The following is an 18,066-nucleotide window of genomic DNA, read 5'->3' on the forward strand; positions in this document are numbered from 1 at the left end:
CTGGTGGAATGGGCATATGTGTAAATGAATGGGCTTGCTATCCATTTTCTTTCCGGGGTTTATTCCCCCGCCAATGACTGAGGACTGCCTAGTAAAAAACAACCTACTTTTAGGTTTCCCCATCCAGGACCTTTTACAATGTCAATCATAGTGTCTTCATCCTCACCTCTTATTAAAGATAAATTGATATCTATCGTTTAAAACTTCATAAACCAAAACCCAAAACCTAGGATGTTTTTGAATGATTTATTGACTTTTCAGATTGTTCTTTAAGCTGTTTTTTAAACTTTAAAGGCAACACTGATAATGAACGCTTCCAAATGGTAAAACAGAAAATCCCCTTCAAATATAACCGGCCTGTAGAAGAGTGGCTGCAGGAAAAAGGTAACCGTCATTAAAACTTTCATTTTAAAATCATTTGATTCTAAACCCTCATTTTTAAAGCCTGCAAATAAATGTTCCTTAAATGATAATCGCCTGCTGCATAAATGACTGTTTTAATTTTCATTATAATTTGTGTCAGCTTCCACCTGCCATATGTTGATAAATCATGCTATAATACATTGCCATTAAAATACAGTTAAAGGGACTAACGTCTAAGCTCACTATCAGTGTAACAAGCACAAACAGGAAATTCCAGAAACTTTTAAAAAAGAAATGTATTATGGCAATTTAACCACTGCATGACGTTCTTTTTAATTTATTTTAAATGATCTCTTACCACAGTGTTCTAAAAGTTTCAAAACTACTTGTTAAACTTTTATCTCATAGGGCTGTTTTTGGCTTTCCTTTCTTTGAAGTATGGCTTAAAATGTTATGATTTGAATTTCTTTATAAAATGGTTGTAACTTAATTAAACTGATTAAAACAAATGTTATAAGATGTTTTTTAAACATTTGTTTTTAAACAATAACAAGGACGAGAGAGCTTGGAATTTGCCAGAATTTTAACTTTGAGCAGCAAAAGTTCAGCATGTCTACAGGTTAATTGGGTCCTAGTTGTTGACCTTGAAAAAGAAAAGATGGCACTTTCCATTGTGTGGCATGTTGGATACTTTCTGATCTCTTACATACAATCAAAATACAATTTGTTTAAACAGAGTTGAAAAGTGCCAAGGGTAATGGAAAGGCAAAGCTGAATCCTCTGAATTATTTTGGGAGAGTGAGGGCAAATAATTTTACTTTAACAAAAGAAGGCAGAAGTTGAACCCAATGGTAGCATATACTGTATTTCTTGGAAGACCTGCTGAAAGGTAAACTATAGCCTTTCAAGGAAGAAAACTTTCCATTTATGATGTCTGGGGTAAATATACAAAAATCATACTTTTAGACCAAATTTTGAGAGATTCATATAACAAACAGGCATTTTCTAATTATATATATATGGATGTATATATATATTGTGTGTGTGCACAGATACATACAAATATATTTATAACCAAATTAGTATTCTAAAGCTCTATGTTGGGTGGAAGTTAATAGGATCAACTACTGCTGAAAATCCTTACTGAATCTTAGCCTTTTGCCCTGTTTTTAACCCATGTGGTCTAATTAAAAAGCAATAAGGATAACTTTAAAAAGCAAATAATTGCGTTTTGTAAATACAAGTTCATAAAGTCCCTTTAACAATAAAGACAATGACTGCCTCACCTTTTTTAAAAGAATAAAAAATTAGATGCATGTCTGAGTCTCATGTGCCTGAGAAAACTTTTTGTTCTTTGCTATTTTATTTTGGTAATCTTTTGTTTTACTCCATTGCCTCTTGGAATCTGAGTTTAACAGCATGCCAGGCATTTTCATTTCTGTAAACCATTATGAAGTCATGACTTAGCCTGTAGTTCTTCTGATGATAGCATTTTGTCAGTAGACCAACAAAGAAAGCTTTTGGAGGGTTAAAATGCAAAGAGAATAACAGCGGTGGTACTATGATCAGGTTATTGAATCTGTATGGATTAATAAATGGATAAGTAATTTAAGAAATAAATGCAAGCTCCAGTTCTCTTGTGTAATGAATATTATGCAATGTGGAATGCATTTCGGACTTTCTGAAAAAAAAAATAGGTGGTTAATTTGTATCCATTTTCTTCATTCCTTACCTGTTCTCTCCCCCTTCCCCATCCTCTTCAGGAACTGTTTTAGAAACATGCCAAACAAACAACCTTGAAAAGACAGTAAGAAGAAGGGGGGAAAGATAGAGTAGTGATCAGATAAAAGCTATAGAAACTATTATGGATGGATCTTAGTAGTAAGTACTGTCATGGGGAAATGGGTTGGGTCAAAGGATTTCACAGTTCATTTTCTGACTCTGGTCTACTATTGACTGACTTTCTAACCTTAGACAATCCACTTAACCTCTTTATAGCTCAGATTTCCCATCTGAGAGGAGGAGAAATAATACTACTTATTCCCCAAGGGTATTCTGAGGTTTAATTAATTGTCTATGTTCAACACTTATGTAGCAGAGCAAGGACTTAATTTAACATGGGAACTTGATGTCCAATGAGGTAAGAATAATTTTTAAATCCACAAGGTGTGTGGAGTAGGAGGGGGCAAGGGTTTCCATCTAAAATAAATAAAAAAAAATTTTTTTTCCTCAAAGTCTTGAATTGGTGATATAACAAATATTGTGGAGATATTGATAAAATTGAGAAATTGAGATTCTAGTTTTTCTTACTATTTTAAATTATAAGAACTAGAAGAGTCCTACTAACTAAAAAAATATGATTCAGAAAAGTTATAGCATAAATAGGCCAGGGGTTTAGTATTATCTTCTTAGATTTCTATCAATGGATTATTTTTTAACCAAACATTCACATGTAGATATGGTTGGCAAAGAACAATACTTCAGTTTAAGGAATAAAATTAAATATATTTAGCTTTATATTTAGCTCTGTTAGCTCCAGAGACCATGACAACAGAAGAAACAGACAGGCCATATCTAATCAGCCCATTAAATGGGTTTGGAGAATAGATTGGTAAATAGGACTTGGGGAGTCGTGACCAAAATCTCCTCTACTCTGTGAGGTCCCTACATCATACCATGATAGAAGAATGTAGTGGAATATAAGGAAAGAGAGCCTCAATTATGAATATGACCCTCACACTCAGGACCAAATACTTGGAATAGAATTTTGGAAGTATATTGAGAAGGGCAGAGTTCAAGGGTAGGGCAGATCTCATAAAAGAAGGGAAATAAAGAGAAATTATCCCATGAAATGATGGGGGCTGTGATGAGATTAACCCTTGGATATATCCTTGGCCACAAAGGAATTGTTCTGAGATCAGGGTAGGAGAGTAGGATGTAGGAACATTAGAAGTAGAATATTGGAAAAATCACATAGCCTTGGATATTTGTTTTTACTCCCTCTATATTAAAGTCATATCCAAATTCAAATTTCTCAGAACTCTGTTAGCAAAGATATTGACATGTTTACCTCTAGATAATAACTAGAAACCAGAGCTTTGAAGAGAAAATGACTAGTGTCTGCTCGTGTAGGTCAGACTCAATTATAATTTAATACCCTTAGCATTTATTATGTGCTTACTATATGCCAGAATAGTGTTAAATGTATTTTTTTCATTTGCACAGACTAAGAGAATTAAAGACGAGAAATAGAAAAATAAGATGAGATACAATGACACAATTGTTCAATAATAGCCAGAATGATACCTAAATAATATAATACTCACCAATTATAAACATTAACTATACACATCATCAGTTTCTAAATTTGTACATAATAGAGAAACAACAATCCATTTCAAGATATTAACAGGCTTGTAAGAGAAAGTTCTTGGTATCCTAAAACTCTTGGGCTATCATCTAGTGTCAGAATATTCCTTTTCTGCAGGGGCTTAAGTTTGAAGGAATAACCATCCATTCATTCTGCCCCTCTCTTCTTCTTCTTCTTCTTCTTTTTCTTTTCTTTTTTTTTTTTTTTTGCCAACCCACCTTTGGTAACAATCAACCCTCAATATGAGTAGATTGTGCCCATACACCCTAGATTTTAGACCTTGCCATCCAAGAAGACTCCCTCAAACTTAGATTTTACTAGAATGGGACCAGCTGGTTAGAGCTTGATATGTAGAGTAAGCAAAATTAATTATTAGGTTAGTAAACTCAGGATTTCATATAGAAGTTTCCACTGAATATAAATAAAAAGTGAGCAATCCAAGTTTCAGTCTATTAGCTAGAGTTGTTCTATACCAAGACTGTGATACACTTGAGAAGAATTAATACTTTTAGGAGGAAAAGGAGGAAGTCCTAGAAGACAGAAATTGATTGGTATACACAGCTCATTAAATAATCCTCTACAACCTATTAGATTTGTCTTGACAACACCCTTGAACTATGACCAGCTCTTGTTATTGCTAAGGTCAAAAGATTTCTTTGCCATTAACCAAAGATTCATATAGTAAAGATAATTATTTCCCCTGTAACTCCATGCTTCAACTAGCATTACCTACTGAAAACTCTCAGATCTCAAGAGAGCTGGTACTTATATACTGACCTTGGTTGACATTGCCGTAATGATCTCATAGATAAGGAAATCTGACAGGTATTTCCTGGATCCTTTCAGAAAAGATATCTGCTATCCTATGCAATTTTCCCATTTCTCCAGTTCTTTTGGTTTGACAAAGATGCAGCAATACCCCTAAAACTTGTAAGGAGTTCAAACTTCAAACTAACTTCTTCCACCATTAAACACTACTCAAAGCTAAGTACACCAATGTCAAGGTAGACCTGTCTGCTGCCAATAACATAATAAGCCTTCCATTGTTAAGGTGGAGAGTAATAGAAAATTGATTCTAGGTACTAGAGCTGAAAAACAGTCAGTTGGATTAGTGCATGAAATGGATAAATGAACTATTGTCTGATGACTTACTGATGTGAACAGAAAATTGGAATTGAGGATGCTTGACCCCATTCTCAAGTTTGCTTTTCTTATCACATTTGGAAAAGCAAAAGGAAGCCAATCTAGTGCAATAACAACAACAACAAAATAACTTTACTATACTGTCATCCTAACATAGTACATCAAACTTTGAGAGAGATGGGAGGATGATGTCAGACAGAAAACCAGTTTCAGAGAACAAAAGACCTGGTTTCAAAATTTGCCACTGGCAGCTACTTGCTAGGTGTCCCTGGGCTAGCCACTGAAAATATGTACTCCAGTGTTCTAAGAATTATAAGTTAAAAAAAAAAGAATTATAAATTGCAGGGAAATTGCCATTTGGTAGTGGTAGAAGATGTTTCTTACTGCGGAACTCCCTGTTCTGATGAAATCACAGTTCTGGTTTAGAAAAAAAAAATGCTTTGAAAATTGTTTGAAGACATGATTACAGAGAAGACCTGGCACATGTCAGAAGATACTCATTAGCATTTGTAGGTGAGGTTGGAAGGTTTGAGATGACTCAGATGATTATGAGGTGACTATTCTCAACCCAACCCTGTTAGGCCTTCATCCTGGGAAGCATATTTCCAGAGAGAAAAAAAAAAACAAACACTAAAAATAATAATGAGAAAATCTCCCTAGCACCCTTTACCTCTCTCCTATTCCATTTTCTTGACATTTTCATTCATTGTTTTAATTGACATCATCTGTTTTTAAGGTCACAGACAGAATTGAGCTCTAAGCTCAGTTTACCACCCCTGTTTTCTTGTGAACAAAACTCATGTCTTCATTTTCCCATCTTTTAGATCAAAATAAAGTGGATTGTCCATAATTTTCCAATAGAAAAAGTGGCAAAACATGATAATTGTTGGTCAGTGAATATGGGGAATCATGAACCAAAAAGAATGCAAAGAAATAACATATTTACTGATCACATAGCTCTATAGTGAGTTTACATGAATTAGAATCTCTTCATTGAAATAAACTCAGATTCTGAAGTTAACAGGCTTTGCATTTTTTTCAAATGAGCTGTAGATTTAACCATCTCTTCTATATGCGCTCTAATTTCTTTGAATGCTCATTAGTCATATATAGCTATAGTTCTATAAAATACTTCAATGCAATAGAAATTTCTCATTATCCTCTGATTTCCACCTGATTTTGGAATTTCTTATAACAATCATGATTGTCTGAATTTTTGAAGAATGCATTTCCACCTACAGGCCAGAAACCAAGATTTCTCCTTCCTTATAGAGAAATGGTAGGAAATATTTTTTTTTGTTCCAATGGAGTCAGATTCTTAGCTAGTCAGCAGAAGAGATGATCACAGCATGATGTACCTTGGAAGTGACTTTCAGGAGAATAGTTTGCAGTATTAAATTTCTATGATCCGATTTTCTCCCTTTCCCTCCTCCCAATTCTTCCAGGAAGCCTCTTTTTGACCTTCAGTCTATTTTGGCCAGGTAAGGTAAAGAGGAAAGAAATATATGGAAATAATCCTGTTTCCTCCACCCAACCCCACTAGGCCGGCAGCTAACCATCTTCAACACTCAGGCGCAAATAGCCATTGGAGGAAAAGACAAAGGACGTCTCTTCCAAGGTCAGCTCTCTGGGCTCTATTATGATGGCTTGAAAGTTCTGAACATGGCAGCTGAGAACAACCCTAATATTAAAATCAATGGTAGCGTCAGGCTCGTGGGAGAAGTACCATCTCTTTTGGGGACAACGCCTACTACTTCTATGCCACCAGAAATGTCTACAACTGTCATGGAAACCACCACTACAATGGCGACCACCACTACCCGAAAGAATCGTTCCACAGCCAGCATTCAGGTAAGTCTTATTCATTATGCTACACTGTGTCAACCCATTATTGTTGTGTCTTAAAGCAGATGAGTATTTTGGTCAAAGGAGCTCTGTAGATTGATGACTCTGAAATACAGTGTTTGTGGGAATTTTGCCTCTAAGACATACCCATTAATAAGCCCTAGTAGCAGAAAAAGAGAAAACCATAATGAAAAAAGTTATAAAAGTCTTTTGACATGTGTAAGTTAGTATTACTATTATATTTTTCCTTATAACGGAAGTACTATTATCCAAATGATCAATGGACAATGCTTTCAGCATGAAATTCTACCTCATCTTAAGTTATTGCCTAATTTTTGCAAACCACAGAAAGGGAAAAGAGGACAAAATAAATCTGTTATCATCTGAATTGTAAATTTTGATTATTCCAATTCATATTCTCAACATACCTGTAAGAAACATGAGTTTCTCACCAATAGGGTAATGGGCACTATTAAATTAAGGGCAATTTGTGCTACAGGCAGAACTAATTCTTGTGGAATGCAGCTTTTACTGTTACCATTCACTTGGGATTAATCACTTCTCCCTCTGCTGCATACTGGATTTCCTTTGCTTTGACAATAACCCAGGTTACCCATGAACAGGGAATTTGAAAAACTTGGGTTTAACTATGCTAAGTGTTCTTGGCATGGTCATTGCATTTTCTTTTATTTATTTGAAAGTAATTATGCCCAAAGCAGAGCTTAAAGCTGGTCTGGTTCCTTTAACATTTAATAAATCTGGTCAGTTGGGGGTAGGAGGTTAATTGATTTATTAGCCTCAACTACTTTGGTATAAAATAAAATGTTTCAACCACTTGTGGGGAAATGGCCCCCAGTCTAGTTAATGTTTGTAGAAAACTCAGTACATTACAGCTTCTCTGGAGACCCAGCGGAGTCCAATTTTTAACATCACCTTTTCATTAACATTGATGGACACAGTGAACCCAGAATGAGTCACCAATTAAGCAGCTGGTAAATTTGTTTCTTTTACAATAAAGAGTATGTGACCAAAGGTAGAAATGCTTTCTCTCCCTTCTCAGCTATTTGAATGACCGCTTCCAGAAAAATCTTTGCTAAAGGAATGATTTCAAAATGTGCCACAACTGTTAGAAGACCAGATTTTAACATTAAAGAAGACCAGTAAGATCAAGTCTTTCCTGGACACATGTGTCCATACTCTCATTAATACTTCCACAAATAGATTCTTTTCTACTGATATTAAAGCAATAATTTCTGATACTTTGGTCTCCCCACTGAAAGAAAGATAAAAGGTGCCATATATTTCTATTATGACTTCCTGTAGCTTGAGAAAAGCCCCTTCTATTGTTGGTAGAAGTATTGCTCTTTCAGTACAAGTCTTGGCGGAGTTGTTCAATGTCTGAATACATTGTCTTAGCTCTGTGTGAAGCAAAAGAACAAGTGGCATTCCTAAGAGATGGTCAATCTCACAGTCCCCTCAAAGGCCAAATACCCACTGACCTCGGTAAGGCATTGTACTCAGAGATTAGACAGAAACAAACAGATTTCCCAAGTATGCCTTTGGAGGACAAATGTATGAACAAGAACAAATCTGGGTTCTTCCCACAAACATTTAAAGGCAAGACCTCCAGGGAAGAAAACACTGAAGAATTCTATGCAAAATTCTTGGCAATAGGTAGGACTCCATGCCAAGGTTCTTAACCTAGTGTCTGAGAATTTGTTTTTAAACAAATATTTTGATACTGTATTTTAATATAATTCATTTTTTTGTAAAATCCAAAGTGTTTTGTTTTATGCATTAAAGAAAATTATTCTAAGGAGTACATAGACTTCACCAGACTATCAATGGAATTCATGAATACTCCCTCCACCCCAAACTACCAAAAAAAGTTAGGAATCTCTGGTATAAATATTTCAGTATTTCAGGAATGTATGACTTAATTGATGTGAGAACTGCTTTTGCAGATACAATGAATTTTCACCCTCTGATGCCCTACTTTTTGATAATGATCACTAATCTATAATGGTCATCAGATAATTGCCATATGGTTCATTGCTTAAATCTGTACTCAAAACTTTTCCAGGTTAGTAGGACTTTCTAGATAGTACTCCATTATTATGGTCAGAAACTCAGGAACACTTTCATGACATAATGAGGCATTGCAAGAGCAGGGCTGCATGCCAAATTGATTCTAGTGTAATAGAAAATCGCTATGTTAGCAGAAACATATCATATAGGAGCGTTACAATTTAAAATATTCAAGAGACTGGTTTTTGGATAAGAATACATTTTTTTTTGATTAGGCTAGCATTTAACCAATAAACTAATAGGCCTATAATCCTCTCAATAATCAAAGACAGTGAAGTTCCTACTTCTAAGTGGGAGCTCATTGATCAATCTCTCTTAGACATCTCAAAGCATCACTGATTAGTGAATAGTTTAATGGGGAAATTATCCACTAAGACTACCTCTCCCTGCCCCCATAGAAGATGAGGATCAATCACATACCTAGCTGAAGAGCCTTATCTACTAATCATGTTATTGGGGGGAGGAGTGGTGTTGGGAAAGCATTCCATAGACTTCCTAAGCATAAAGGATATACACAAGTGAACAAACTGGAGTTTTTCTAATCCAAGGTCCTGATACAGGAAAAATGTAGTGTGTAAAAAATAAATTCTTACAGAAGTCACTTGCCTTGCTTAAGATAATAAGTAGAAGTATCAGGATTAGAACTGAGTTCCTCTGACTCCCAAATTAAAATTCTTTCCACTAAAATGTGTTGCTAATTAGACAGTTGGAAGAAGCTTTTTATAAAATCTTTTTTTTTCCTGGCATGTTTCTTTCCCTTTATGATGATAATAATTAGTTTATATCTATGTTACTTTTCTTTCACTTTTATCATGGCTATCAAAGTGAATGAAAGCCCTCTTTAGATATTCAGTTTTTAAGGGTATCTAAATATATGTGGACAGTAACAGTGAAATACATGGAAGCATGAAAGAACAAAATAATTATGTAAAAGCCAGGCAATCAATTAATCAATCAATTAACAAGCATTTATCTGTCTGTTACCATGCAAGATGCTGTGATCAAAGGGTTAGTTCCTATGCCAAAATTATAATTATTATTAATAATTAAAATAACTAGTATTTATATAATTCCTTGCATTTTATGCACTATTTTGCAAATATTATCTCATTTCATCCTTATAACATCTGGGTAAGGTAGATATTATTATAATCTCCACTTTATAGATGAACAAATTGAAGCAAACAGAGCTTAAACAACTTGTTCAGTAACACAGGTATTAAGTGTTTGTGGCTAGATTTGAATCTCAGTCTTCCTGAATCTGGTTCCATTGCTCTATTATCTACTACAAAGAAGTTAGGTAGCAAGGGAATTACAACCTGTCAGTTAGGCTGCTTCAAAAGAAAAATAGTGTCTATTTTTATGGATATCATTACCTCCTGGCTAGAAGATAGGACCACTTCCTGACACCATTATTTTAGGAAGGTTATTGACAAAATAGGTATATCCATAGACAGTAGTAACCAGAAGGCTAAAAGAAATAGATCCATAATTTAATACAGAATGATTTGTTGAAATAATTGGAAATGAAAAGTAAATAATAAAAGGGTAATAATCAATCTTTAATGTAGAAAAGACATCTTAGGGAACCATAATAAAGTTCTATCTGCCACCATAGAAGGAATGGATGAAATTAGAATCCAGAATTGAAGCATACCATTTTCCCCTACATTTCCTGAATGAGTTTTTGTCTAATATCAATGTTATGTGTTTTTTTTTAAGTAATGTTATAAACATGGAAATACATGTTGCATGATCACACATGTGTGACCTTTATCATATTGCCTGACCTCTTTGGGAAGGGAGAGTGAGAACATGGGTTGCAAAATGTCAAAAAATGATTATTAAAAATTATATATGTGTAATCTAGAAAAATATAATTAAAAATGCACACAATTCTGACTGAGCCCAGTGGTTAGAAATAGGAATAGTAGAATAGAACTTGCAAAGAAAAAAAATTTCACATCAATATATAGAAGAAACTTTCTCATTAGACATGTTTCTAATTACTATTAGAGCTGTCTGAAAATGGAATGGACTGCCTTCGGTAGATAGTGAGTTCCTCATCGCTATAAATCTTCAGTAAAAAATGGAGGAACACTTCTTTCTTGGAGGAACTCAAGAATTTCCTATAGGAAGCATGCCTTAGAAGGGAATATTTCTCACATGATTTTTCTTCTTTCAAGGCATAGGGAAATCCACTAATGCAAGTAACTCATGAAAAGCACATTGCTTTGCTGGAAAAGAGTCTCATCTTTCATTTTCATCATTACTTTCCCTCTTTCCAATACAATTAAATTTATGGCTATTGTATTTTTTTTTTTTTGGTCCTAATGTGTGATTTCATCAGTGAAGGGGTGTCTCATTGTGGAAACTTTTTATACCAGTGTATATTGGCAAATCAAATGTAATTACAGCCTTATTGTAGAATTACTTGGCTAATTTAGAGTCAAGTGATTTGTCCAGAGTCCAATAAAAGGTATGTGTCAGAGGCAGGCTTTGATCTCAGATCTTTATCGCTACAGGGTTCTATCCTGGACTTCTCTCCACCAGCCTACCTTCCCCTTTTCTTTAAAGAAAAAGAAATCTAATAAGGAAATGAGACTGCAATATGAGGGCTAGTTTAGAAACACCAGTCAAGAAAACTGCTTTCTTTGCTTTTATGTGCAACTTCTAGCAACTCTAGAGTGGAAAAAAAGCTAAATTCCTCATTAGAGCTTCTGGTAGCTGTTTGAGATCTTCCTAATACTATAGCTTAATTGCCCAGCCTCCCTGATTGTGCTAACAATGGGATCTTCAGGAGATTACATTCAGATTTGGTGTTTTGAGCTCTCACTCCCTTGATGATAACATCTGACTGAAAGTACCAAGGATCCCCTAGGTTTCCCAGTACCATCGTAATGCTCAAAGAGTCATTCTCTGAACTGAGAGGCCAGCTAAACTACACTCATCCCTTCACACACAGTCATAATTATGAATCTTTATATATTTAAGAAATGGCAGGAATGAAAGGCAGGAGCTTAGTCAGTACTATAATGGAGTCCCTACAGTTAGTTTAAAAATGCTGCCAGGATTTTTAAATTTTTAAAGAGGAAAGGGCTGAGAGAGAACAAGTTTCCACTTTAATTTGTAGTGTTACTTTGGGCTAGAATTTGTTAACAACAGCATAGTAGATCAGTGTGTTCTGTCCGTATCACCGTTTCTAACCATTTCTAAGCTTTTAGTTCATTGATTGTGTGTTCTGTGCCAATGTACAGCAAAGTCACATTGACATTCACCCGTGAAACCCAGTTACCAGGAAAGTACAGGAAAATCACTCTATTCTGCTTGAGTTGAAATTATTCTTATTATCACTAAAAAAGAAAGATTTCAGAGAATTTGGAAATTTTGTTTTCATCTTGAACTTACAGAACTTGGCTGCTGAAAGTTCTAAGGAAAACCATTGTGTGTGCTTAGAGAAATAATAGTTCCCTAGGTTTAGTGAAAGGGTCAGGGTAAAGATGGTTGTTCTTGAAAAGTTTCTAGATATGATCATTGAAAGAACTCTTCCTCCCAGTTTATATTTATTGAAAAAAATTTCTTGTATTTAAAACAACAGAACAAACAAACAAAAGCCCACTAAACAAGAAGTCAGATGTACAGGGTAAAGGAGATTCCTTTGATTAACTATAGTTTCACATAATAAGTTAGTCTAGTTCTGAATCTCAAGGAACAGAAACACAGTGACACGAAATATAATTGATAACAAAGAAATTACTGATGGAAAAGTCATACAATAAGGATTCAAATAATTATTTTCCCATATCACTGACTACCTTTATTCCTGTATTTGGTCTGTTTGGTGGCACAAAGCTACATACATTACTACAATCAGTGAAATTGCTTCTATATGGATACAGACAGATTAGGCCAGTGATGGGCAACCTTTTGAGCTTGGTGTATCAAAATTTGCCAAAAAAATTAGCATAACTCAGGTGATGTGTCACTTTGAGGAAAAAAAAAACATAATTTCATGATATTTATAGTTTAACAAAAATGTATATTTGTAATATGTAACTATATTTAATAAACCAAGATAGATAAATTAATATAGGTAAAATTGTCATCTATAGTGCACAGTGTCTACACTGTATTACAGCAAATGTTTCATCCTCGGCATGTGGCCCCATATTTCTCTGTATGTGGCCTCCATGTCATTGAAAATGCCTACACACACGTGTCATAGGTTTGCCATCACCGGACTAGGAAGTAATCTAAAATTGTTAGTGTCCATGGGATTTTACACTCTTTAACAAAGGCAACTTTTACAGATAAACCAAATGATTTTAATGATAATCTAGGCACCATCAAATATACCAGGCATGAGTTAATATGATTACAATAAACATAAGACTTAGTAGGATTCCTCTGGTGTGGGGGCTCTATTCTTTAATTCATTAGTCTTCCTAGCTATTTCTTTGTGCATGTTCTCCTACTCCTGCTAGAGTAAGGAAGCAAACTTGATAAGCTTACATCATCTGTTCTTTAGTGTACCTTAATGTTTCTTCCCTGTAGCCACTTGTATTTTGTGGCACAAAAGCACATTCACGGTTGATTATGGTACATTTTTGCTGTTAATCAGTAAAGTGTTCTGCTGGTTCTGTTCACTTTACCTTGTATTGCTTTCATATAAGTCTTTCTAGATTTTTCTGTGATCATTCTGCTTATCATTTCTTATGGAACCATTGGGTTCCATCACAATCGTATGCCACAATTTGTTCGACCATTCCCCAATTGATGAGCATCCCTTCAATTTCCTATTCTTTGCTGCCTCAAAAAGAGCTACTAAACATATTTTTTGTATAAATGGGTCCTTTTTGATCCTTTTAGCCTCAGTTTCTTCATCTATAAAATGAAGATAATACCAACACCTACCTTATAGAGTTGTGAGGACTAAATGAGGTCACACACGATGAAAATGCTAGCTATTTTATAATTATTATCTATAATGTGTATATGTATATATTTATATAAACTATAATTATAGGAGATGTTATAGTTGCCAATAGATCAGACCTAAGTTAATATCATCAAGCTACATGCTTTGGAAAGAAGATATAAGAGTTTATGTTTTGGGGGCAACTGGGAGGCTCAGTAGATTGAGAGCTGGGATTAAAGATGGGAGGTCCTTCCTTCAAATTTGGCCTTAAACACTTCCTAGCTATGTGACCTTAGGCAAATCACTTAACCCTCTTTGTCTAACCCATTCCCTCTTCTGCTTTGAAACCAATACATAGTATTGATTCCAAGACAGAAGGTAAGGTTGTTTTTTTTTTTTTTTTTTTTTTTTTTTTTTTAAAGATTTTATGTTTTAACCGTCCTTTTGGTAAATAAGTTCCCTTAAAAGGGATTTAGAATCATAGAATCTCAACATTAGAAGGTAACTAAAGTCATTTCTTTTTATCTCTACCTGAACTATCTTCTTTGTTGTCATAAAGACCAACCTATCTTAAACCAAACTCAGCACTATAGTAATTTATACTATAAAGACATACTAGTTGTGTAGTAATACTTATCCGAAATTAATTATCTTTTTTGTACCCTTTTGCCTCAAACCTACCAATTATATATTCCATGGGGTTCCCAGTTGCTTGATTTCACCATTAGACAACAGAGCCTCCTGAGGAAATTTATTTTTAGGATAAGGGCTCAACTAATATTGATTAACAGCCTTACATAATGTGTGGCTCCAGGGCTAGTTTCTTTCCTGCCAAGCCTCATAACTGGGAAAAGCACTGAAAATTTGTCAGTCTAATTAGATTTTAGCTGCCAGTCAAGAAATATCTTCTGTCTCCTCTTCACCCTCCACAGGTACTTTCTTTTCCCCTCTCAGATAATAATTTTTTGGGGAAGGAAATTGGTCTCTAATTTACTCGTTGCCTGGTATGATTCTCCAGTGACATTTTCCTTCCCAGATTGCATACTTCTAATGAAAAAAGGAGCTTGATGGTTTTAGCTGCCCCCTTAAAGACAGCTATTTTGGCTGTACAAATTGGCTAGTGAAGAGAACAGAGTTTTGTTCTTTTTCTTCCTTTTTTTTTTTTTTATCACATTTTAATTTTACTAGAAGGAGAGAGGAATTGACCCTTTCCAATACTATCTCCTTACTGATGTGATCTTTTTCTTCTTCCCCACTGTCAGTCAGTCTGACTGGGTTGCCAGGGTATGGGTTAAATCCTCTTCTTTAATTGGGCTACAGAATTTATAAAATAAATTTTCACCTAGGACTTGCACTAAAGGAATGACTAACATATTTAAACATCTGATCTTCCCTAAAGGGAATATGATTAGCCCTTTGTTAACTTTGTGTGGAACATAACAAGACATATATATATATATATATATATATATATTATCTCAGGCTAGCTTTCTGCTTTCTCTTGGCTCACTTCTGAGTCACTTGCCACCACCATCCCTCAACAAAATGAATGAAATTTAACATTATATAAGTGGCTGCTATGCCTAAAGAAGGCACAATACTAGGTTCTGAGCTTTGTAGCATTTAAGATGTAGAGCTGAAAGGCAATTTAGAGGCCATTAAGTACAATCCCCTTATTTTATGAAGGAAAGATCAAGTGACCTGCCTAAGGTTGAAAAACACATCTAGTGTCTCAAGTTGGATTTAAATTCAGATCTTACTGACTCCAAATCTAGTTCTCGATTTAGTATATTATGTTCCTTCTCAAAGAAGATTAAAAAAACAAAAATGAAACCACCTAGCCTCAAGGAATTTATATAATGTTGTAAAAATATACAATATATAATGTGGGAATATGAGTAAAATAGAAGGTGGGGGAGATATCAAAGAAAGTACTTTTGGGATATTTGCAAAAGAAGAGAGTGCTACCACTTAGCAAATGGAGTCAAAGAAAGCTTCATGGAGAAAACAGCACCTGAGTTGAGCCTTGCAGAGAGATAAGGAAGCTGAAAAGTGAAAATAACCACAAGTCTCTTCCTGGAATTAGGGACAAGACCAAATGAATGCATAGAAGTAGGAGGCAGTATAGAGAAAAGATAATTAGAGAACTAGTTCAAACAGTATATAAATAAAATATGTGAAACCCGCATCCTAGAATACAATCCAATGTAATACTGGGATCTTTAAACTAGTTTTAGTTCTACTACTCTATGATATTGGTTAAGTCTCAACCTTTCTTAGACCTACTTTTTTTCTGTAAAATTATGGAATGAAATTGTATAATCTCCAAGGAGATTTCCCACAATCTAGGGGCTTGTGAAACAAAATAAAACTTGTTAAGGGAAGAGACATGCATTTTTTGTGTTTGTATCACCTTGTGTGCAGTAGACATCTAATACATACATGTTTGTTGATTTGAGTTTCATTCTCCATTATCTAACCCCAAACCCTATTTTTTACATATGTGATATTTACAGAACTGACCATCTCCAGGATGTTCCCTAAAGGTGTGGACCTTGTTTTATATATCTTTATATTACATAGCTCTTAATGGATGTTCCATAAATTTCTGTTATGGACATGAATGAAATAATCAATATTGCAAGGATTTTATATTTTAAATTTGTAGGAACTACTTGTCTGTTTCAGTAATGGTTCCTATGGATCTATGAAATAAATTTGCTATATGCTGGTGAGACAGATATAAAGGAGCAGAATGATGTGAAATAGATATGGAAGCTTAGAATAAAATAAGGAGAAATATTATTTTCCTTCTCTACCCACTTCTCATCCTTACCCCATCCTTTAGGGAATGTTGTTAACAATTGGTATTCAGTGACCATCTACAGAATAAAAAAACAAGTTGCTAAATGCCTATTGAGAAATATAGAAGAATCAATGATTGCAGGTAAAACTATAGTCTGAGAATTGGCTCACAATTTTGTGAAAAATTGTCTCCTCTGTTTGCTATGTACACACCACAGGGAAACAGCTGGGAGCAGCAGTCACCACCAGCAAGCTTACAAGACAGATATTTCCATTTTGTCTTTTGACAAGGCTGTGTGAAGGGTGTGATGTACTTTCTTACCTTTCTGCTGTATGTTTGGGTGACTGTGTAAAAATTAGAAACATACTGAGGCTGTTATGACAGCAGTGCTTTTCGAAACCTCCTAATTAATGTCTTGGGTTTTCTTCAGAGAGCTAGTACTGTTAGCTAATAGAGAAGGAAGATTCCCCCTGGTTTCTTTCTCATCTCTGGAAAGGAATGGTAAGGAAATGCGAGCCATGTCTATGGTATTTAGCAGCCATTACTGATGATTAAAGAAAATTAGCTGATAAGGACTTGATTGACTTGTGTGGTTAATATAAGCCCTTCTATTTCCCAACTGTTTTACATGTTCTAGTAATAAATGAAAAGCTGGGAATCTGGACAGCTCCAACCTTTCCTTTTCTCTCCAGGTGTGCAGTTTAGTGGTATCCAAATAGTTATTAGAAGCTGGCTTCCCTTAAACCTCTTGGGTCACTTGGGTTTCATGAGGGTAGCAGGCAGGGATAGTTCTTTATTAACTTACCAAAAAATTCAAGCTAGATGTTGCCTGATCTTCCAGGTATAGTTCTACAGATCCCGTAAGAGTATTCTGAAGAGTTTATTCCATTGAATCATCAAGAAAGGACCTTTTACATTTAATTTTTTTATTTTGAACAGTCCTATAAAAGATATGAAAATACTCATGGGTTCTTAGGTCCTAGATTTAGAGGAGACTTAGAAGGCCATTAAATGCAATTTCCTCATTTTACAAATGAAGAAACTAAGATATAAATGTGTTAATTAATTTTTCAGGCTCACATAGATATCCCTTATGCTTCTTACCCTGAAGAATCAAATGTGTCATGAGGACACATCATTTTTTGCACTCATGACTTGAGACTTTAAAGTACCACTGAGTTCTAATTACACATACTATAAATATGAATACAGAAAGTCTTCTAATTATAAATATTTGACTCAAAAAATTCTCACAGCCCCATTCTCATCTTCTCCCAAGCCCTCATTTTGTTGCCATCGAGCTCATAGCAGGCATTTACTGAGTGCCCTCTGCCCTGGCTTCATCTACCACTTGTCTGTTACTGGAGCACCTACCCACTGGATGGCACTAGAGCCCTACTTCTTAATCTTCAAACCCATTCTCCAGTCATAGTCTGGCAGTCTCCCTCCCTGATAGTTTTCTCACCCAAATAATTTTCTTTGTTTCTTTCTCTCCCTCCCTCCATCCCTCCTTCTCTCCCTCCCTCCTTCCTT

General features: G+C 34.9%; 1 protein-coding gene across 9 annotated transcripts in view; it reads left to right on the forward strand.

Annotated features, from left to right (window-relative positions):
• Positions 1–18,066, forward strand: part of NRXN3 (neurexin 3) — a 2,038,283-nt gene that overhangs the window by 1,847,959 nt on the left and 172,258 nt on the right. For 5 of the 9 annotated variants that reach the window (XM_044664970.1, XM_044664971.1, XM_044664967.1 and 2 more), the window contains 2 exons: positions 295–384; positions 6,420–6,727. In XM_044664970.1, the coding sequence (XP_044520905.1) occupies positions 295–384; positions 6,420–6,727 (398 nt within the window). The remainder of the gene's footprint in view (positions 1–294; positions 385–6,419; positions 6,728–18,066) is intronic. The other 4 variants (XM_044664969.1, XM_044664972.1, XM_044664976.1 and 1 more) reach the window with 1 other exon arrangement.

Source organism: Gracilinanus agilis, chromosome 2 (assembly GCF_016433145.1).
Source record: "Gracilinanus agilis isolate LMUSP501 chromosome 2, AgileGrace, whole genome shotgun sequence".
NCBI classification, from domain to species: domain Eukaryota; kingdom Metazoa; phylum Chordata; class Mammalia; order Didelphimorphia; family Didelphidae; genus Gracilinanus; species Gracilinanus agilis.